This window comes from Centruroides sculpturatus, unplaced genomic scaffold (genome assembly GCF_000671375.1).
Source record: "Centruroides sculpturatus isolate CEXI.00-Female unplaced genomic scaffold, Cexi_2.0 scaffold511, whole genome shotgun sequence".
In the NCBI taxonomy this organism is placed as follows: domain Eukaryota; kingdom Metazoa; phylum Arthropoda; class Arachnida; order Scorpiones; family Buthidae; genus Centruroides; species Centruroides sculpturatus.
The window spans coordinates 107,438-131,654 of NW_019384727.1; the positions used below are offsets into that span (position 1 = coordinate 107,438).

Here is a 24,217-nt window from a genome sequence, read left to right on the forward strand (position 1 = left end):
ACTTTTGTATATATACGAGTAAATAAATAGCTAACTAAATAACATCAAAACGCATTGCAACTTAACAAAAAACAGAAACAAAAATTACACCAAATTTAAATTCAACTAAAAAACTAATTTCTATCTATAATCCCCAGATCATATTTTTATGGATTATTAAAACCCATACTTTTTTGATTTTGTATTTCCAAGCCGTTGGTAATGCATTTGCATCTTTTACATTTAGGCATTGGTCCCTTATTTTACTTTTGTTGATCTCTATTTTTTCCATTTCCATCACAATGGATAGTGAGTTCTCTGTTCTAACAATCCTTGCTTCATCCCATTTGACTACTGCTCCATCTGACTGTGCCATACTTGCCAATATCGTGCTATTAAGTCCTTTATTAACACTATATTTGTGCTCCTTTACATGTACTGTAAGGTTTCTTCTGGACACCCCTACATACTCTTTATCAATTCCTAATTCTTCCATTCTAATTTTGTCCTTATCGTTCCTTAATAATCTATATATATTGGGTGCTCGTTTGTAAATTATCTTTACATTTTTGTATTTTTCCAAGTTCATCTTAACACTCTTAAAAAGAGCACATAACCCTAATCCACAGATGCTGAGAATATTCGCATTTGTGAAAAAACACAAAGAAAATAAAGAAGTCAGGCCTGTGGTAGAGAAATGTAATGCATCAACGTACACACTAGAAAAATGATTAAAGGAGTACATAAATGAAAAAATGGAAGATAATGGTTACGTAACCCATGATCCAACTAAAGTAATTAAAGAAATACAAAGCTTAAATTTAATGAACGATGAAATAGGAACTGTGTTGGATTTTGTAAATCTGTACCCCTCCATAAATCTAACCTCATACTTCAATGAATTAATTGAATTCATGGTACAACAAAATCCAGAAGTGGAGAAATTCATGGAAAACTACAAGATTTGGCAAAACTAATTTGTTTTCATTCCTTTTTTAAATTCAATGGAATAATACACAAGCAAAAGAAAGGAGTCCTTATGGGAAGTCCTATGTCAGGACTCCTATGTGAACTAGTAATAAGAAATTGGAAAAGAACATCCTCAAAGATTTCTTCGATAGCATATGTAATATACAAATGCTATGTTGAATAATATATGTAATATACAAATGCTATGTTGATGATGTATTAATTAGGGATTGCAATTGCTGGATCCCTCATCCAGCAATCCAGCTGGATCCAGCACATTCTTCGGTTTGCTGGATTCAGTGCTGCGGATCCGCAAATACTCAATTAACTTTCTAAATAATGGTGCAAAAGTCTGCGTTGTCGGTGTTGCTGCATTTCTGCGTGCGCTATCGCTTGGCGGCGAGAGTGACGTTGCTGTTCAGTGCGGCACGTGCTACACCCCCTCTCTACACTGCACTGCCTGCCCTTTTACCTCTGCTGATCTAATTGCCAGTTGACTTTCTGCTCACTAAATAAAGTGTCTTCACACTAAATAAAATAAGTAACTCCTCTCCTAGTCCTGGTGCATAATTCTAGTTTACGGTCGGTTGTAACGTCAGTGAATCACATGACGGAATGATCGCAGTTTAAGCCTATGGGGAGCTGCAGCCTTGCAGCTCGCTTCACTCGTCGTTTTGGCTGCGAGATTATGCACCACTTTCGTGGCTTGTCCATGAAACCTAACCTATCTCTCCAGGAGATAACCTTCACTAGCTAATAGAAGACTTTTTATTTCAGCTGAATCAATATTTTACCGGAGACGAAAAATAAGAAAGTTTTCATACTTTTTTCCGGTGATTGCGCGATGATCGAGAGACACGTCGCTTTCTCCGCTAAGCCTATCAAATGTTTAACAGGCAGTCTGGCAGATATTGATGCTGACACACTTGCTATCTCTCGCGGTCGGCTAGTTCTACACCTTTAAGGAATGGAACTACCCATCAAAATATAAACACCATTGTTGCCACTGATGGATTGAAAACCACCAACACTGTGACTGCGGCTTTCGTTGACTCAAAAATCAACATCATGGCCCACTTCTCTCTCCACCCTGAGGCCTACTACACTTGACAACAGAATACGACTTTTAAAAAATCAGCAACCAAAGATGATATGTTTTTGCAAAAATATGTAACAGAAGCAAAGGGCAAAAAATTGAGTTTGATTCTTGACTGCTGCACTAGATGGAATAGTCTCCATGCTGGAATGTTTCTACAGTGTAAAAGTTTGCATCGATAAAGCCTTAATAGACCTGGCTCAGACACTAAATTCACCGCTGACGAGTGGTCACTAATCAATGAGTTAATCACCAGTCTTCAACCAGTTAAACTGGCCATAGAAGCTCTCTGTAGAAGAGAGTCAAGTTTAATAACTGCTGACACAACCCTAAAATTTGTCATAGACAAAGTAATAAGCCGGGGCCCAATCTTGAGTGCCGACCTTTCCGAGGCACTTCGCAAAAGAATCAGAGAACGGCGTCTTACCGAGGTTACAGGCTGCTGATTTACATACAGAACCCGAAGAAGTATGACCAAAAAGTTAGAAAGCCAGATTATTCTTTCACAATGCCAAAAAAAAAAAAAAAAAAATGTAATGCATCAGGAGATGAAAAATGTGCTTAATCGTGTAAATACATATCTGGTGGAACCAGCAGCAATGGCAGAGGATATTATGAAGGTGGAAAACGATAATCCAGATAACCTGGATTCCCTGAATTTCACATTGGAACAAGAATTGGAGATCCAACTAAAGCGTGAGAAAGAAAACTTCATGAAACGGAAAGAAACTAGTACTGAGAAGGATTGTGATAAGTTATTAAAAAAGGAAATGGATGTTTATGAAAATGAGGGAGTCAGAGGTGAAAACTTATCTTTGATTTATTGTTATTTGATGACCCTGAAACTAACTAGCATAGAGGCAGAAAGGGCCTTCTCCGCAGCGGGATATATATGCAGTTCATTAAGACATAGGTTGGGAGACAACACCATCAATACCATTTGTTTCTTGAGATCCTACTTCCAGAATAGTCAAAAAAATAACAGAAGTGATTGATTTAATTTTATTTAATCCTTTAAAATACTTTATTCAAGACAAGACTAATATTTTATAACTCCTACTCTAATTATATTAAGTAAGAGTTTTTAACTTTTATTCTATAAGTGGTTAGTGGGCTAGGCTAGGAAATTTTATTGTGAAAATTGGTGAGAAACTGAGACTACCTAGTTAGTTAAATAGTTAATTAAATTAATGAGTATCGGTATCTTAGATATATGATGATATGAATGTGTGTGATTCATGATTATGATAATAATAACTAACTACTAGACTACTACTAATTACTTACTCACTACTTTACTAACACTAATAATTAAATTACTTATAAATATTTACAGACTGATATGTAAAGCCTATATAAGAAAACTGGTAAGACTGATAGCCACTTAGCCACTGATTATCTGTCCTTATATTATTATAATATAATATATTAATACAAATTAATTTGTAGAATTATCTTTCCTATTATTTAACTTAAAGATTACATTATAATTATAATCTAACTAAACATTTAAAGTTAATTATCTCTATCTCAAGACTTAAACCGAACCAAAGTTACTACCTAAATGTGTAAGAAGTTTTATTGATTTATAGTGACCAGTCTAAATAATAATAAGTTTCTTAAGTATTTAAAAACAATGCTTTATTTTTAAAAAAAAAAGCCATAAATTGCTGGATAGATAGATAGATAACACTTTATTGCACCAAAAATACATCTGCACTGGATCCAGCTGGAATGATGTTGGTCCCACAAAAATCCAACTGGATTGAAAACACTGCTGGATTGCAATCCGTAGTATTAATAATTTGGAAAGATGACCAATGCATTAATGATTTCTTAACTTCAATAAACAGCAATGGACATGGATTGAAACTAAAGTTAGAACAAAAAAGCCAAAAAAACCTCCATTTATTGGATAATAACATGGAATTTAAACTAGGGAATATACAAATAGCCATATATTTGAAACCCACACACGCTCCTTTATACATACCTTCATGGTCGAAGGACCCGTATAAATACAAACTATCTGCATTTAAGGCACTTATCAAAAGGGCCTTCTTGTACTGCACCAATGTGCAAGACAGAAACAAGGAAATTAATAGAATTCAAAAGGTAGCAAGGAGTTTAGGATACAAAATGTCTACAATCAGAGGCCTTATCAAAAGCTATGGTAAACAAAATACTACAGCTACAGTGCATAACAGCAATACTGCATTCAACAAGTTCACATACAATGAACAAACAAGGAAAGTAGTGAATGAGTTGGGAAAATACAAAAATGTAAAGATAATTTACAAACGAGCACCCAGTATATACATAGATTATTAAGAAACGATAAGGACAAAATTAGAATGGAAGAATTAGGAATTGATAAAGAGTATGTAGGGGTGTCCAGAAGAAACCTTACAGTACATGTAAAGGAGCACAAATATAGTGTTAATAAAGGACTTAATAGCACGATATTGGCAAGTATGGCACAGTCAGATGGAGCAGTAGTCAAATGGGATGAAGCAAGGATCGTTAGAACAGGGAAATCACTATCCATTGTGATGGAAATGGAAAAAATAGAGATCAACAAAAGTAAAATAAGGGACCAATGCCTAAATGTAAAAGATGCAAATGCATTACCAACGGCTTGGAAATACAAAATCAAAAAAAGTATGGGTTTTAATAATCCATAAAAATATGATCTGGGGATTATAGATAGAAATTAGTTTTTTAGATGAATTTAAATTTGGTATAATTTTTGTTTCTGTTTTTTGTTAAGTTGCAATGCGTTTTGATGTTATTTAGTTAGCTATTTATTTACTTATATATATACAAAAGTTGTTAAAACGTTCAAATTCAAAATGAAATAAATTTGAATAAATGGTTCCATTTGGAACGATGATTGTAAAGCCTGAAGATGGCCTATCCAAATAGGCTGAAAACGTTCGGAATAAAGAAAAAACTCGGCAAATAGAAATCAGGTGTTTGTCTTAGTATAGTTAACAAGGTATTTGAATTTTGCAGGTTTATAACCCCCTTATGAACTGCAACTGATACTAACTGCAACTCATTGTCAACTGCTGCTTGATTAGAGGGAAAGACAAATGCCTTGCATGTGAGTGCTATTATGGTGGAATATAGTGTATGTATTTGGAGTTGGAAGGCCATTGATGGAATAATATGGAGCAAGGCATTGAAGTTATGAAGCACAGTATATATGTATTTCAATAGATCTAACAACAATGTTTTAGCATCACCCTCAATAACAACTTGCTGTTTCCCACTCTTAGTTATGTTAAACAATCACATTATTACAAACATGCAATTAGGCTACATTTTATCATTATTAATGCCTTAATTTACTCAAAATGTATATAATTTATATTAACATGTCCAATATATTTTTGATGACATATATTTAATTTCAGTTAATATCGATCAAGATGTTAGTAATGCGATAAAGAATGGATTTTTATATCTCGAAGATCCCGTTGACAAGGTCTGAAAATTTCTGTATTTGAGGAAAGTTTTGTTAAATCTATTTTATAAACAATTCTACTTGTTACAATGAAAAGAGGATATATGTATATATGCCTGATGTATTAATATTAAAACAAACAACAGCCTTAATTAGACAGATTTATTTTAAAATTTATTTAAATTTCAGGATTGGAAACCTCATTTTTTTATGTTAACTCAAAATAAAATGTATTATACTGAAGAACAGCAAAATCAAGATGATGATGAAGAAAATGAAGGAGAAAGAAATATTCATCAGAGAGAGGTGAATAAAAATGGATTTTTTTTCATAAATAATAGATTATAAAAATTTGTTTTTTCTTCAATGTTCAGTAAAATAAATCTGATTTTATAGGCAAATGTAATGAATTCATGAATTATGAAACTTTTGTTTGTATTCTCAGAAGCAGTTGTTCAGATGTAGAAACAGTAACTAATTCATTTCCAATCTTTAAACTAATGCAATACAATAATAAAAACATTATTCAAAAAATAGAATTATTTTGTCTTAGTTATGTTTTAAATACTGTCTTTTAAAAATTCTAGTTATTTGTAGAAATAATTAAAGGATTAAAAGATTTAATATTTATATCTGCAGATTTAATAAAGAAAAAGTATATCTTTTAAAATTAAATTTGAAAAGTAGCAGTGTGTTTGTACACCATATTTTTTTTACAATATTATATCTATTATTATTAATTATTTCGAACAATACAAGGGATAAATATAACTAAATTTACATATTATTTTCAAAGATAATTGAAGAACCTGTTACAAGAAGAATTTAGATTTAAATTGACACTTTAGTTTCTTTCATTGTAGTGATTACCCTATCACAAGGACCCTATTATAGTGATTGCACTTTCTTTGATTAACAAATGTATGCAACTGCAGTTACAATATACTGTATTAGTATACTTTATCGTTTGTTTCAATGAAGACTTTACTGGATTTGTAAAAATGGTAACTGATGTTAAACAAGTTGATAAAAGAAATTACACAGTTTACAGTTTATAAATTTGTAAGCTCTTACAGAAATAATGGATAGAATTGTAAATTAGTTTTGATTATTATGTAATTTTAACATGATGAATAAAAATTTAGAGAATTGTTTTTGTTAAAATAATTATTTTTTTATTTTATCATTACTCTTTCCAAAATTAATATATACATAAACAATTATTTAGGGTGTCCCCAACGACGAACTACATTTTGGAGAAAAGTGGTTTCACGGAAAATTACCGGGCGGTAGGACCAAGGCCGAAGAACTTCTACATCAGTATTCCAAACTTGGCGATGGCACATTCCTAGTAAGAGAGAGCGAGACTTTTGTCGGCGATTATTCTTTGTCGTTTTGGTAAGTTAACGTGCAAATTAACTATAGTGAGGAAAATTAAAAGACAGTTAAAATCAGGCATAAAATCTATCAATTTCCTATTAGACTTTAACTTTTATTAATAATGGTTTTATTTTTAACTTATAGAAAGATCCTTGGTCTTAATGTTTATAAAAAGATTGTAATATGAATATTTTACATTTTAATGCAAAAGCTTTTTACTTCTAATTCTGAGAAAGTGGCCAAAAGCATTTAAAGTAAGAAGAGATCTGAAAAATTTTTTCTTAAATGTTTTCTAGTCTGCACACTTCATCTTCTGAAGATATAAGTTCATTCATTGTGTATTAAATAAGAATAAATTTACTTCTGAAGTTGAATTTAATGAGATTCAAGAATACTTAAGGAAAAGCTTTTTGATTGTTACTGTATTTACTTGCGTATAAGACAATCTTACATATAGGATGAGATGTGACTTTAAAGATCAAAATAAAGAAAATTAGATTTATTAATACAATTGTAATTTTATTTTGTTTAATCACAAATAAAATATTATCAAATGCATGTAAATGCACACGTTGTCCCGCAAAAATTACTGGCATTTAAACTTTAAGGAAAAATCTTGTAAAATCAACAACATAATTTGTTCATGTACTGTAAAGCTGGATAATCAGGAACTTTTCTGCCAATTCTTAACAGTCTAATCCACTCTCTGTTGATTACACTTATGAGTTTCAATGAATTCTAATTACCAAATAATCATCTGTTTTCACATGGAAATGGATTAAAGCTTATATTAGGCTCTTGTGTGATTTTGGAATTTCGTTTGTTTGTTTGTTTTGTTAAGTTACGGTAACGCAACACTTGGGTGATCTGCCTCAGGGATGCCTTCCAGGAGGTCTTTTAAAAGGTAACTGGCTCCTATTCAGGCATTACAGGCGTAAAGAAAACTCGGAAAACTCCATGTGACCAGCCCATTCTGGCAAGGTGCGAACCCAGACCAGACTCTTAGTGTTCAGGGAACAGAACTGCTTGGCCACTGGTAAGCCAATTTTGGAATTTCAATTCAAAAGCTTTTCTTATTGTTATTCATCTTTACTCCTGACAATACACAAGAATGGTTCAAACAACTCAGATAAAATAGTTTTGTTTTAAACACCAGAGAGCAAGCATCCGGTAAAAAAATGTAGACAGGGTTGACAAAAATTATTGCAAAAATGTAAAGAAGCCTTCGCTTGCACATATAGGATGACCTACGTTTTTGAAGCAGAATTTATTTTATTATTTTATCATTCTTTTATTCCCTATAAAATTCATTATATTTAGCATCTTCAATTTATATTTATGTTCAAATTTTAACATTTACAACTTTAAATATGTTTGTTTGGTTAAACGATCTCATAATGGTAATTAAATAATGTTTTATTTTAACCTGAAGAAGACATTAATGCAATGTCGAAAGTTTTTGTTTTATTAAATTTACACTTATAACATTTAACACCTATCATTAAGATGGTTTTTTGTTATCACTGAAGTGTTAATTTCGACATTGTAAAGAATTTTAATGCTGAAAGACAGTTCTATTTATTTATGAACAATTATTGGCGTGAAATGTATATTTTTATTTATAGTACATGTTTAGTAAATATCATTTGATTTTTTCATTTTCTCTAATTTATTTATATTTGTTTATTTAATCTGCAATCATGTGCAGTTTTTAACACGTGAAAGTGCTTAACACAGTAATTTTCTGCTGATTTTTCATGTATACTTATGCTGCATATAATTGCCATACTTCAGATTTGACAATTCTGAAAAATCTTGTGATGTGTCTTCTCACTTCATGTGCCAAATTTCATTGACATATGTTATTTAGTTTATGAGATATTGTTTTATTTATGGAACAGTATCCTTTACCGGATTCCTACAGGGAGTCCTTTAAACTTTGCAATAGCTTTGGCTAATATGAAGTAAGTTCAGCTGAAAATAAATGGAAAGAGGACGGAGATGTTTCTCAGAAGGATCAGAAAAAGATTTTTCTGTAGATTTTGGGCACTAAGTAAAGTCGCAAAACATTTATATCGTTGAAGGTCTTAATGCTTAAGGCTAACTTACAGATACAAGCATTCACGACTGTAGCAACTTGCACACCTCAATGCCATTACCCCGTGCATAACTGACAAACTTCCATGATCTTTTCTACCTCTTTTGGCAGTCATGTAAGACTTCCTGGACATTATTTTTAACTGTATTGGGTCACTAAAAATTGGAAAATTGATGCATAATGCATGCAATCATATGTCAAAAAAGAAAAATTGTACACAATTGTATGTATAAGTTGCTGGTTTTTCACATCAGTATTTTTGATGGCACATGATAAGCAGAAAAAATTTATTTTAATCAAAATTTTTACACATCATGTAGCATGAGAATATCATGGAAGCATAGCTAAGTAAGTCAATTTGGTGAAATATGCCTATGAAAAAATTGGTAGTTGTGGAATATTGCTATTACCGCACGTGACGGCAACTTAATAACAGATTTTATTTTTTTTATTAGGCACCAGGGTCGAGTCGACCATTGTCGGATACGATCGAGACAGGAACGCGGTCAGACAAAATATTATCTTATAGACACGGTGGCCTTTGACACGCTTTACAGTCTCATTACATACTATCAGACTCATCCGCTTCGTAGTCAGAGAGTATTTTTATATCTCAATGAACCTGTTCCCCAGCCTAATAAACATGAAGGAAAAGAGTGAGTAAAATATGTTTACAATTTTTGTCAAATATTTATTGTAATAATTGCATGTGTGTACTGAATGATTAAAAGTAAGTTTAGGTTAACCAATATATTTAATAATTATTTATTTTATTTTAATTTATTTGTCTAATTTTTAAACATGTATAATCTAATCTAGAAATCTATGAAACTACATCTATAGCTATAAAATGTCAAATAAAAAAATGCAGACATAAAGGAAAATATAAATTTAAATATGCAATATGTACACATGTGAAACAAACAGCTCTTTCAGGGTTTCTCCTTAATTTAAAAAAAAATTGTTTCAGATGGTATTGCCGCGACATGACCAGAGCCGACGCGGAGAAAATGCTAAAAAGAGTCAGTTACGACGGATCGTTTTTGGTGAGGCCCAGCGAAAGGGAAGAGAACTGTTTTGCTATATCTTTTAGGTAAGATTAAATGTATTTTATTTAAAAATTATTTTATAGATAGTATTGTAGAATATTTAACATTTAATATTTAACTAATAATTTTACCATTATAGTATTATTAAATTATTTTATTAGTTAATAATAATACAACTAATACAACTACAAATTAAAATTTAAATATAAATATTTAAATGTTTTATAACAAGTTTTATAGAATAAACATAGTTTTAAATAAAATTTGTTGTTTCAAATTATGTCTGTGATATTTAATTGAAACAAAATGTATTTTACTTAGAACAAAGCAATTTGATTACATTTTGTGTGTAATTTGAAATTTTGTTTCTTAAAATGAAGTCCCTTTACATGTTTTGTAAACAGAATGTCTTTGAATATTGTACGGAAACTCATAACTTTTGTATGTTGTCAACTCACTCTAATATAAAGACTTAATTATTTTTGAAATTATATTGTTATAACTGAATAAATAACGATTGTTACTTATTTATAGAGCCGACAATAAAATAAAACACTGTCGAATCAAGCAGGAAGGCAGACTGTTTACGATAGGCTCGGCCCAGTTTGAAAATTTAGTAGAATTAGTGAATTACTATGAGAAACACGCTTTATATAAAAAAATGAAATTAAAGTATCCCGTCAACGAAGAAGTTGTCAGGCGAATAGGAGAAGTAAATTTGATAAATTGATTAATACTTTAGATTTAAAGTTATGTTTTAGTGATTAATTGGTATAATGCAGTTTTTATCTATTTTTAATCTACTCTTAAATAGAGAAGAATTTTCCTATGTATTAATTTAATAATTAAGGACTCTTTTAAANTGATAAAATACATTTTAAAAATTAAATTTATATGTATTTTGTATTATATTGTATTAATAAACAAAATTATTTGCTTATTTTTCACTTATGTAGAACCTAATCCTATACCTCACTGTAAATATGGGTTCATTTTACGCCGATTCAATTTGTGACGGCTTTTGTAGGAACAGAACTGTGGCATAAACCGAGGTCTACCTGTATTTATTATTTTTAAAAACCTTTACCATTTCACATTGTGCAGCTTAGCCTATAATCGTTCTTGTGCCAAAAAACCAACCAACCAATCATTAATTGACAAGATTTGTATCTATTACAATCAATATAATAAGAATCTTTCTTTCATATTAAGAATATAGTGCTAGAATCTAATTTTCAGTAGAGAAGAATTTTACTTGTATATTTATTTGAAGATTTAAAGTAGTTTTTTTAAATAAGTGTATGATTTTATAAGCATACAATATTAATTATTATGTTAGAATTGTATTAATTAGTTTGTCTCAACTAAATAGAAGGATAAAATAAAAGCTAGCAAAAGAGAATGTTTAAATAAATTATAAATTATTTCCTAAAAACATTTAAGTAATTTCGTAACTTTAAACTGTAAAATGTAAGAAATATATTCATTAGAAATGATATTTTTTGAATTGTTCAAAATAATCAAAAACTGTATTTTTTAACTTTCAGGATCCGCGAGATCTTGACATGTATGATCAACTTGCAGTGTATACTGATATAAATAATGTAAATTCCAAGGTAATACTACTACAAATCATTTTGGTATTGGACTTTTATAGCTAATAATTCTAAAATTAATTAATAAATTTCAACACAGAGAGGATACTAAAATTAGTTTGTTATTAAATATCTAATAACAATATTGTAAAATATCTAATGAAAATGTCAAATTAACATAAAAAGTTTTGAATGCCATCAGTTATTAAAAATAAAAATGAAAAATGCTCAAGTAATACCTAGAATATAAATATGTTTGATTTTATCAAACATATTTATATTCTAGATCAGTGTTTCTCAACGGGGGTGATATCGCCCCCATGTGGGCGTTTTTCCATGTTGAGGGGCGATTAGTAACAATTTATATTTTGGGGGGCGAAAAACAATTTTCTGGGCAATATAGTAAAACATTATATTAAGATTAATTATATAGTTTATTCGTTATATTGTACAATAATTAAACAAATAACATTATACTAGTCACTAGTCTATTCAACGCAGTACGAATTTGGCGTTAGTCTTGGTCCTCAACATCAGAATTTTGAAGTGAAGGGGGCGATAATAGGTAACGGTTTTATTGAAGGGGGCGATACTACGTTGAAGGGGGTGACGATTCGTTAGAGGTTGAGAAACACTGTTCTAGATATTACTTTTAAGGTAATAACTAAATTGTAAATAAATAAGTTTGTACTGTGATCACACTCTTCTTGGTGTTCGTGACAAATTATGCATATGCGATTCCCCTCCTTTCAATAACCCTGGAGGCAATACTGAACAATTGTTCTTGTGAAAAAATTTTGGCTACTTGACATCAGCAATCATTTCTAAGAAATGTATTTCTTAGAAATGATTGCTGATGATTTCAATTATGAATATAAATTTAAATTAAAAAATTTTTCTTCTTACAACAAACTTTTAAAAATTCAAACTGCATTTATCAGGAGGCATGGCAGTGAGTCTTTGCCAAGTAAAAAAGTCACTGACTATATATATGGGAATCAGAGTTGCCGGTTTTGTGGGGTCAATTTCTCTGCCTTAAACACCTGAAGTAATTCCGAATATCTCATTTGAAAGAAGATTGCTTTCTTAGGTAGTGTGCAAAATTTCAAGATTTTCTGTAATGCAGTTGCTGAAATATATGCAATTGAAAAGTGCAAAAATTGCCAGAAAAACTGTATATTCTTTTTCTCAATTTGGCACTGCAGTTGCTTGTAGAACATCTGCAATGCCAAAATGAGGAGGGTTTTCCCCATAGAACTAATTCTGTTTTACAGCTTTATAAGCATAAAATTAAGGTAAAATTGCATGGAAATAAACAAATTTTATTCAAGATGTTACTCAGAATTACAAAAGCTCAAATTTATGTGAATTAAAACTTTTCATAACAACTTTTCTAAATGACATATTGAAAGCATTGGTTGGTGGCACGTTCAGTCAGTGAATGTTGACTGAATTGTATGTCATCATCTTATTATTTTTCCATTGAATTGAAAGTAATTATTTTCAGTAATGAGAAAGAGAGCTTCGTACAAATGTAAAACATGTGATGTTGTGTAACCAGAGTTAAGCAGCAGGGTATTTGCAAGCAGGACAGCCTCAAAATGTGGTACAGATGGATATAAAGAGATCACAACAACTTTGTACAATCGGTAGGAGTTGGTGGGGAGGTTTTCTAATTTGTGTAGGATCTTTATGGATTGCTTTTGCATCCATAAAGATGTGGTCACAAATTCAGAAGGTGGAATTAAAGCAGTAATTTAAATTGCTAGTGCAGCTTTTAAACAGTATGTGGGATGGGATCATTTGTTCATATGTTTTACATTTGCATGAAGCTCTCTTTTTCATTACTGAAAATAATTACTTTCAATCCAATGGAAAAATATATAAACAGATACAGGGAGTACCTATGGGTTCCCCATTATCACCTATTTTGGCAGAACTTATTATGAGGAACATAGAACATTGTATTTTCAATGCCCCTTTGACCATCCAATATCCAATTATGTAGCTACGTTATGATGATGTGCTACTCGTGTGGGAAGGTTTTATTGACGAATTAGAACAATTTATTCAATTGCTGGCCTCTGTTTATCCTTCGATCAAGTTCACTATAGAGGAAGAACAAAATTCCAGAATCTCATTCCTAGATCTAGAAATTCATACATCTCCTTTATTTTCTGTCCATAATAGAAACAACAAAGCTCCACAAATTATCCCCGCTACAGCCTTTCAACCATTAAAATTTGTGAATTCTGCTATATCTTTCCTTATACGGAGGGCATTCCTTCTCTCTTCCTTTCACCCAAGCACTAGTAGATGAAGAATTACTAATCATTAAAGGAGCAATGCAAAAAAGTTGGATATTCTCTCTCTAAATTTCATTATCTTCAGAATTGAGTCAAAAATAAGCTATTTCTGCAGTCATTTCTTAGTAACAAAGAGAATCTAAAAATAGCACATCCTCCAAGAACATATTTAGGCCCTATCTCTCTAAAAATAATACATCTTTTTAGAAAAGTTGATTTTGTTTTACTGATAACCGCACAACCGACCCTAAGAAGACTATTATGCAATGACAGAGATATATTTCAATTGAATGAAAAATCTGGGGTCTATCAAATTCTACTGAAACATGCTCTGTCAGAAGAAGAAACTAGCTACATAGGGGCCAGAATGTTATATTCTCGTGTCTTAGACATCAGAAACAGTAGACCATCAACAGAATTAGCAAAAAAAGTGCTTGAACAAAATTATCAGCCACTCTGGGCCCAAACAAAATTACTCAAATGGTGCGATAATCGGAAATAATTATTTATTTGGGAGAGCCTCTACATAACAGCTATAACACCCTGCAACACCCCAACCCTCAAAATCCCACAATTATGTGTTACATTATTCAAATAGTTCAGTCAACAGTTTTAATTCCTTTTTTGCATAAACAGGTTTGTTTTTGTTATTGCCGCTGCGCTATGTAATCTTGGAAAATTACACCACTCGTTATTACTGTATATTTTTAGAACATCATTTTTATTCAAATTCATTTTATATTCCATCCATGCTGTATTTAATTTCAAATATTGTTTGAAAATGTAAAATTCGATAGCTGTTGTATTCAATATTTGCCTGATGACGGTAGCTTTATGCTACTGAAAATACTAGCAAACATTTTCATACACTAAAAGTTAATATTGGTAATGCCACAACACTTAAGTGTAGTTATTATACATTAAATTTTTCTTTTTTTTCAATTAAGGTGTGGTTTGGTGTTTTTAACATTAAAATAATAATATTTTCAAATGAATCTATAATTGGATCTTTTTAAGACATTTCACTATGCTGTTAAAAACAGTAGTAATCTGAATGAGTTTATCATCCACTTTTGTTACTGTCTATAGTTTAATAACTAATTAATTTCTTTAATTAGTTTGAGCTTTCAAAACATTAACAGTACAATAAATATATAGATGTTTGCCAAGTCTACATATGTGTATTTGGGTTAGCACATACATATATACATACATATGCGGGTTAGCACGTATTCGATACCTTGTCAGGACTGACACCACTGTGTCTTCTGGACACGGAAATTTCAATGGCCATTACGTTAATTTTCGTGTGAGTGGTCGTGTTTGTGGGCTTCTGGACTCAGAATGGAGGTGAATGGAAACGATTGGAAGAAGTATACTGTACAAATTAACATTTAACAAAAATACCCGTTTATTGATAGACATTATTTACAAGTTTTGATCATTCAGAAGCTTAGCATAATGGCTAAAAAGTAAGTTAGACACTTTGTATAATTGCTAAAAGAAGAGGTGTATAGAGAGATAAACCTAATGTGACCCTGATTGAGAGAGAGAGTTCACAATCGTTCACGAGATGATAAGTATATTAATCACTTGTTGGTCCTAGGAAGTGGTAATCCCGGATTCGGCGAATCGATGCTTGGTTTGATGAAGACTCAGTGACTGGAAGAAAGAAAGTCCTTTTTCTCTTGCAAGGGCAGCAAGTGGCGACAGCTGAAATTGGCGTTACAACTTTTGGCTGGAAAACTGCCCATCCAGCTTACCATCAGTTTAATCACACAAATGTGGCTCATCCGAGACGATCAAATCAACTCGATCAATGGATTACCTTATGATAACATTGAACGCACTAAAAAGGGTGTCCCCAGCATTAACCCAGCTTACTGGCCCGACATCTCTGATCAACCCTGGTCCATACAACATCTCACCATATTTATAGATGGCTCAAAGAATAATACAGCTGTTGGATGTGCCTTTGTAGTGTATGCTAATAATGAAGAAACATTCACATACACAACAAGACTTGGGGGAACCTGTTCCGTTTTTCAAGCAGAACTCTGGGCCATTCTTTCGGCCATTAGATGGTGCAACTCCATATATAATAGAACAGAAATAACTATCTTTACAGACTCCTACTCGTCTACGCAAGCCATTCACAACCTCCAGTGGCGTTCACCTATAGTCCACGATATCTTGCTGGAATTGGCCAAAGATATCAACAGGTATGCCATCGTTTGGGTCAGGGGTCATGCTGGTGTTTCTGGAAACGAGCAGGCTGACCAACTTGCCCGCATGGCTTCTGAACTAGAAAGTGAACCAAGCTATAATGCCACTCCCCAATGTCACATCTTAAGACAAACAAAAGAAAATGCATTTGCTATCTGGCAAAGACAATGGGAGGAGCATAGCGAATGTCTTACAAAGGAGTTTTTTCCCAAGGTTTCAGATTCTACTCTTCCAATCATTGACCAAAAATTGGTCCAATTCTATACTGGACATGGGAAGTTCAACCAATATCTTCACAGGTTTGGCAAATCGGAAAACTCACTGTGCGAAATTTGTAACGAAACAGATGGAGTAAAACACTATCTATTTAAATGCCCTATGTTGGACGATAAGCGTTTTACCATCACCACTCTACTTTCGCGGGAAGAAAATTGGCCTTGCAGCCTTGACATACTTATCAAAGACAAAAACTGTTTTGTGGCATTTAAAGAACTAGTATATACTTATTTCAACAGAACTACCGTTAATTAGGTCAATTTGTCTCAATGGACTGATGTTTTCTCGAATGTGTTTATCATTGATATAATATTTTGTATTATAATATTCTATATTCATTTGTTAATAATACCCGATGTATGTTACCACGTATTTATGTAATCAACTCCTATGCAAATTTTTTATGTAAGTATTTGGCTACTCTGCAGTCAATAATTTGCCAAGTACATTAACTGAACTCTAAAACATATAGTTGTAATATAACATATTCTTGTTATGTAACCTGTTTTACATGTAATATGCTTGTAAACATTCTGCTCTTAACCTCGGTGATGCTCTGCGGAGCCGAGGCTGTCTTCGGAAATAAAGATTTATACGAAGTGAAGTGAAGCTGAAATTGGCGAAAACATATGCACACAGTTCAGAATTTGAGTTGATGACAACTGCCCCGGCTTGTTGTCACCCCTCCCTTTTATGAGGGGACTCCATGACTTAATTAGGAGGTTTAGTACGTACATTGGGGCCAGTGGTCACATTTTCACTCATTGATTCCAGGTAACACATTCAATGTATCATCTTCAACAAGGAAATAAGTCCGTGGGAAGCAGTTTAATTATTTTTGACGATTTTAGCAAAACAGCTTTAACGAAAAACTAAATTGAACAAAAATTTCTTTATCAAGTTTGGCTCTCACAACTTCTTTATGGTTGTTCACTTTACAGTCTCCCACTTTTATGAGTGTTTAAATTTTCTATTTTATACAAAATATGATATTTAAGTCTTATATTTTTTTGTTGGCTGTTTCAGTATATTTTTTCATATTTCAAATCAGTTTCCAAAAACATAAATGTATGATACTAAATCTCAGAAATATAATAGCTTGTTTAATTAATAATGGTTTTACTGGAGTCAATAAGATTGTAAAAGTGAAGATTTACAATATTGATATTAATGTTTTATTTTATAAAATTAAATAATCATAATTTTTATTAATAATAGTAATATATTTTTCAGTGATTGTTTTTTTATGTTTTACACAGATTACAGTAAAAGCTCTCTATGACTACAGAGCTCAACGAGAAGATGAATTATCATTTTGTAAACATGCTATAATCACGAATGTCGTGAAACAAGATGGCGGTTGGTGGAGAGGAGATTACGGTGGAAAGAAACATTACTGGTTTCCCGCAAACTACGTCGAGGAACGAGAAACTCAAGAAAATTCGGACGAAAGTGTATGTGTTGTTTATTGTGTATTATTAAAATTTTATTGAGATGTCTAACTCTTAGAATTTATAAAGATAAGACAGATACACAGATACAATCTGTATTTTTTCTCAATTTTTCTTAAATTATGTTTTTTAAAATATTTAAATGTAAACTATTCAAATTTTAAACACAAAATTTTTAAAAATTATACACAAAAGAATATACAGTAGAACCCCTCTAATCCGTCACCTTTGGGACTGGGGGTATGGTCGGAATGCAAAAAATGTCGGATTATCAGAAAAAAGTAAAATAAACAAACTTCCCTTTGTCCAGTCTTTGTAGCACTGCTAATTTTTCATTTAATGAAAGAGTAGCATGTTTATGTTTCACTCCTGGCATGTTGAAAACACACACAATGTAAAACATATACTGTAACGAACACAGAAGAACGCCACGGATGGTGAGTCACTGACGAGTCAGGACAAGTTTCTCGACTCTGACCACAGTCGGATTAACCGGAGTGACGGACTAGCCGAGGGTGGACTAGAGGGGTTCTACTGTAGTTTTATTTAATTAAAATTGTGAAAATAAACAGTAAGTAAAAAACGTAAATAAAAAACTATATTACTCACTCCTTGTTTTTTGTTATTATTTTAATTTTTGCTTTTATTTACCACTCTTTTGCATATGCAATAAATATTCTACATGGAATTAACAAGTTCCAATATATTTTAATTTTCTATTTTGGATTCTGTTCTATCTGTAATTTTAGAAACCTGAAGATGGTTATTAAAGAAACAATTGAAAATATTGTTTTAGTAATAAATTGTTGCTTTTGTACAGGATTACTGATTTTTTTTGTGCTTATTGTTTGTAATAATCCCATCCTGTGTTCTGTGGTTACTTTTGACTATAAATACATGACATGCTTGAAACTGAGAATACATTTTCATGTTATTCAAATACAATGAAACTTTTATGTTCAAGTTATCAACATTGCAATCCAAAGGAATAACACCTAAATACAATTTCCAGCAAACAAGTAAAATATTTTACTGATCAAATGTTTTCGATCACAGTTTATCAGTCCTCATCAGGAACGAATAAGAAAGACAGTTCTATCAATTGAATATTGCTGCATTCTAATTTTTTAAAGCTTTCAAAAACATGTTTGAATGAGGCTTTACAGCAGGGGTGGACAACAGTTTTTGCCCCCGGGCCGAATTGGAAATAAAACTTTTTCCACTGGCCGAACCAGAGGCTGCCTTAGGAAGATTTTGAGGTGGTGCGAGATCTCATTGTGGTGTCACCTTGCAGAGACTGAATTGTAGATAGGGATTACAGATACATATTTCACGTATCATGCTTTATCAACACACTATGCTGTACTTACAAGATTTGTAATGGAGGGTTAACTCTAAACGCACAGTGAGTTGTTGACCTTTTTTTTTCTTTAGGCATCAGAATTTTTCATTGAGATATTCAGACTTATGTAGCTAATATTGAAAGATTGATTGCGGGCCACATAAATTCATTAGACGGGCCGGATCTGGCCCGCAGGCCATATGTTGGCCATGCCTGCTTTACAGTTTACGTCATACATAAAATGAGCAATTTTTTACAATGTATAATGTTAAAAATAAAATTTTTATTAGCATTATCTGATTATTTTATTAGCATTTACAATATTTTATAAAACCCACTTCTACTTTCAAAATTATTTTTTTTGCCATTATATTTTAGTTAAAAATATAAAAATTGTTTTTTAATAAAATGTAATAACAGATGGCACCACAAAATGTTGCCAGGAAAGTTAAGCAACTCATTTCTGGATTTTTTCAATAGTTCTTCTTTATCTTGGATCAGTATGGACTGGTTTTTACATTTGATGCCAGCATTGACACTCTCATCTCTCTTAGAAGCCATTGCTAGGGTTAAATTTAAGCAAAATAATCTAAGAATACTGGGTAAATTTAAGCAAAATAATCTAAGAATACTCAGTCACCAGACAACACAGTGTGTTGTCTGGTGACTGAGTATTCTTAGATTATTTTGCTTAGTCACCAGAGTATTCTTAGTCACTGAGTATTCTTAGATTATTTTGCTCAGTCACCAGACAACACTACCAGACAACACTCTGTGTTGTCTGGTGACTGAGCAAAATAATCTAAGAATACTCAGTGACTAAGAATACTCTGGTGACTAAGCAAAATAATCTCAGACACCAGACAACACAGAGTGTTGTCTGGTAGTGTTGTCTGGTGACTGAGCAAAATAATCTAAGAATACTCAGTGACTAAGAATACTCTGGTGACTAAGCAAAATAATCTCAGACACCAGACAACACAGAGTGTTGTCTGGTGTCTGAGATTATTTTCACCATAATGTATTGTAAAAATAAAATTTTATTTTATTTTTCCAAATTTAGAAAAACATTTTCAAATAACAGAATTATAACTTGTTAAATGCAGCGATGTCTACACTTTGTACATAGTCTTCGATTTCTTGAATTGTTTCTACTAACCAGTCGATACTGACTTTTTCGTCTTCCACTATGCTCACGATTTGAAGTTTATAAATACCATACGCCAATGGTACACGTTTGAAAGCTCCCCACTGGAGTCCGTCCGACTGTATTTCTCGCACCTTTTTCTCCATTTCTGCCAAATCCGTTTCGTCATCCCAAGGCTTGACGTCTAAAACTACGCTGGATTTTGCTATAACTGCTTTTTTTTTTTATTTCTTTTCTGCATACGCTTTCAAAACCTGTTCTCTAGCTTTAGATGATTTTTCATCTTCTTCATCTGAACCAAATAAATCAATATCATCATCATCATCATCATCTTCAGGTTTTATATTATTTACTGTCTTGTTTATTGGTTTGACAGATTCAGTAACAACTTTATTCTTTCCTTCTAAAACAGCAATTCTAGAATCAAGCTTTTGTATTAATGACTGCAAATCTTGGCACCATGCTGTTAATGAGTCGTTTTCTTTTTCTAATTTCCGAACTCTATCAGAAAGATCTCCTGATTCACCCAATGATACTACATTATGCTGACGATTATTTTCACCATAATGATTCACCCAATGATACTACATTATGAGATTATTTTGCTTAGTCACCAGAGTATTCTTAGTCACTGAGTATTCTTAGATTATTTTGCTCAGTCACCAGACAACACTACCAGACAACACTCTGTGTTGTCTGGTGACTGAGCAAAATAATCTAAGAATTCTCAGACACCAGACAACACAGAGTGTTGTCTGGTGACTGAGAATTTCAAGTTTCCTCTTGTAATTTTGTCCAGATTAAAGGAGATGCTGGACCATCAGTTGCTGGAAATTTGGTGGTGTACCTATATTACTGATATCAGTCTCAAATGCAAAATTTAAAAAATTTTGTACAGGGAATTTTTACACACTTCAACTGGGAGATGATATACAGGAACACACCTTTACTTCAAACCAGTTAAATAAAATTAAAATATTTAATATAAATTTTTCATACATTTTGAACAGACATCTTCAGGTCATGTAAACTTAATGCAGAAAAGGAATTACATTGAAAAAATTTGTAAGAAATTTGTTGCTATTACTTACAATGATACATTATCTGGCATCTATAGAGAAATTGCATCTGTTGGTCTAATATTAAATTGGCATAAAGAGAATCCCCATGATTATCTCCTTTGTAAGGAATGACAAAGAAACATATTAGGAATTTCTGCTCACTTGAGATATGTGCGTAGGATAGACTGTGAATTGGTATTTAGGAGCTACAGCAAGGAATTTGACCTTAAGGGTCAAGGAACATGAAGGAATATAGAATAAATTTATTTTATTGTTACCACAGAGAATGTAAATGTTTTTGGTTTTTGTTAAATAGCAAAGTTCTTACTGAATTTATATTTAGTTTTCATTAAAATTTATAGAATCAAATTCATTGTTACACATACATTAATGAAATTATTATAACCATCTAAAAATTTATAAATTTTACTGTAAATTAATTATTTTTACTTTTCAATTTTTTAAAATTTTACAGTCTGGAGAAGCTATGCCTCTTGGCAGTCTTCAAAAAGGCAGCATCGATATTGTCGACTGTAGTGTCGGTAAGTTTTTAATGCATTGTTTGTTACTGGGGATTAATTAATTTAAAAGAACAAAAACATTTATAAAGTAAAACCTTAAATAAATCAAAGACAAGTCTGTCCAAGTAAAACCTGTCTAAAATGGATTTTCTACAAAATAAAAATTTGTCTAAATGGAAAATAAATTTCAGAATAGAACAAATGGTTAAGAATACTGTTGTAAGCTAGAAATTTGTATAAAGCAGAAACAGATTAAGGAAAAAAATAAATCTGTGTTCATGAAGGCCAATTGTTTAACTTATTGTGTGGTGAATATTTTGTCACATGTTGCTCCATGTTGAATTTTTTTCAGTGTTAAGCCTAACATGATCACACGTTTTAGAAAAAATAATAATTGTGGCTATTGTATCATTCCAAATTACTTTATATTTTGCACACGTGGATGATATTTTTGATGTAAACTCTTCTTTCATCTCTTCTTTCATCTTTGGTTTCTGAATACTAGTTTATAAGTGCAGATTCTTTTTAAATTCTTTGTCCTACTATTTGTTCTTTGTTGACATGAGTCTTGAATCCATGGCTCAAAGCAGCATGTTTATTGAATATGATTATTCAAGGAATTTTGTGAAGTTTTGGTTTGATGCAGACTGTCTACGACTGAAGAAATGTGAAAATCAGGCTTTACAGTCTTTTAGGAGATTAAGATGTAGACAACATTTCATTATTTATTCTAATTTAAACAAAAAATTTAAATCTGTAAGGCTAAGAAGAATTTGTTTTGGACTAAAGTTAATTTCCAGATGTTGCAAATCAAAAATTCTGTGAATATTGGAAGCTTGCTTATAAATTTAGAATCAAAAATCTCTATATAATATGATCCCTATCACTGAATGGTCGGACTATTTGAAAGCTTTTTTATGGACTTCCTCTTGCTGTATTTTCTGATGGCATTGATGACAATCTGGATCTACTATTGGATGAACCTTTTTTCTTTGCTTTATTAATGTTCAGAGAAGGCACAGAAGACCGCAACATCTGCTGTGCCTTCTCTGAAAAATAATAAAACTTCTGGCTTAGATATTATTAAAGCTGAGATGATAAAATTTCTTCCAAATAACATCTTAAATGATTTGTTGTTTTTGTTTAATAGTTTTAAAATTAATTTTTCTTTCCAAGCAAGCTGGCTCTCTTAAAAATGATTTATAAGAGAGGCATTCATTCAGATCCTTTGAATTATCATTCAATATTGTTAATTAGTGTAATCAGGAAAGTTTTTTCCTCTTTGTTGGTTAATTGTTTGAAGCTTTGCTTTGATTGTTTTCATATTATATCTTTTAATCAGGGTGCTTTTCTAGCAAATAGAGGCATGACATATAATCTATTTTCTTTTCTTGGAATTTTGCAACTAGTTTTGGTTGAAAAAACATTAGATTTATTGATCTGTCAAGAGCATTTGACTCAATTGACCATGATATTTTATGGTCGAAGTTTTCTCAGATAGGCATCTCTTCTTTTATTAATTTTCTAAGACAATTGTTTTCTAATATTGCTTATCAATTCAATGTTAATCATTGTACAGGTACTTCAGCTATATAAATAAAGCTCTTCCTCAAGGCAAACCACTTAACCCCATTTTTTCTAATTTATTTGTCAACATTTTTTCAGATTCCTTTCACAGGCATGTCATTATGGATATATATCTATCACTGTTGATTGAATCAGGGGTGCACAACCTGCGGCCCACGGGCCACATACGGCCCCTTATCAATGTTTATGCGGCCCGCGGACGGTACAGGCCAAATCCCTTCTTTCGAAGTTTCTAAGTGTAGAACTTTTCCCTTTCACAAAGTCATTAGCACCCAACTGTTTTATAACTTTCCCTGAAGTGAGAAATGGGGGGTTGTTCTATAAATAAGTCTATTTCTAGCTAACACTTTCTGGTTTAGATATCGAATATTCTAAGTCTAATACATAGTATTATAACGATTTTTTGAAGAATCAAATAAAATAAAATGATGTTAGAACGACATTTCCGATGTTATCAGGAAGTTTCTATTTTGGCGGGAAATCTTCAATTTTATGCTTCGGAAAACTTGCTTATTCGTCTAAATAGCGTCAAATAACAAAAATAAATGAAAATAGCGCTGAAAAACTATGAAAATAACGATTTTTTATGATTTGTTTACATTCTAGATTCTGATTGGTATTGTCGAATTTGAATCAATCTTTTCTGAAAAGACGCTTATTCGTCA

The 24,217-nt window shown here is 31.7% G+C and overlaps 1 protein-coding gene across 1 annotated transcript in view; it reads left to right on the plus strand.

Annotated features, from left to right (window-relative positions):
- LOC111628132 (1-phosphatidylinositol 4,5-bisphosphate phosphodiesterase gamma-1-like) overlaps positions 1-24,217 on the plus strand; it is a 129,192-nt gene that overhangs the window by 61,628 nt on the left and 43,347 nt on the right. The window contains exons 5-13 of the mRNA XM_023371857.1: positions 5,464-5,534; positions 5,703-5,819; positions 6,742-6,911; positions 9,447-9,647; positions 9,962-10,084; positions 10,575-10,752; positions 11,588-11,656; positions 17,703-17,897; positions 21,920-21,986. Coding sequence (XP_023227625.1) covers positions 5,464-5,534; positions 5,703-5,819; positions 6,742-6,911; positions 9,447-9,647; positions 9,962-10,084; positions 10,575-10,752; positions 11,588-11,656; positions 17,703-17,897; positions 21,920-21,986 — 1,191 coding nt within the window. The remainder of the gene's footprint in view (positions 1-5,463; positions 5,535-5,702; positions 5,820-6,741; positions 6,912-9,446; positions 9,648-9,961; positions 10,085-10,574; positions 10,753-11,587; positions 11,657-17,702; positions 17,898-21,919; positions 21,987-24,217) is intronic.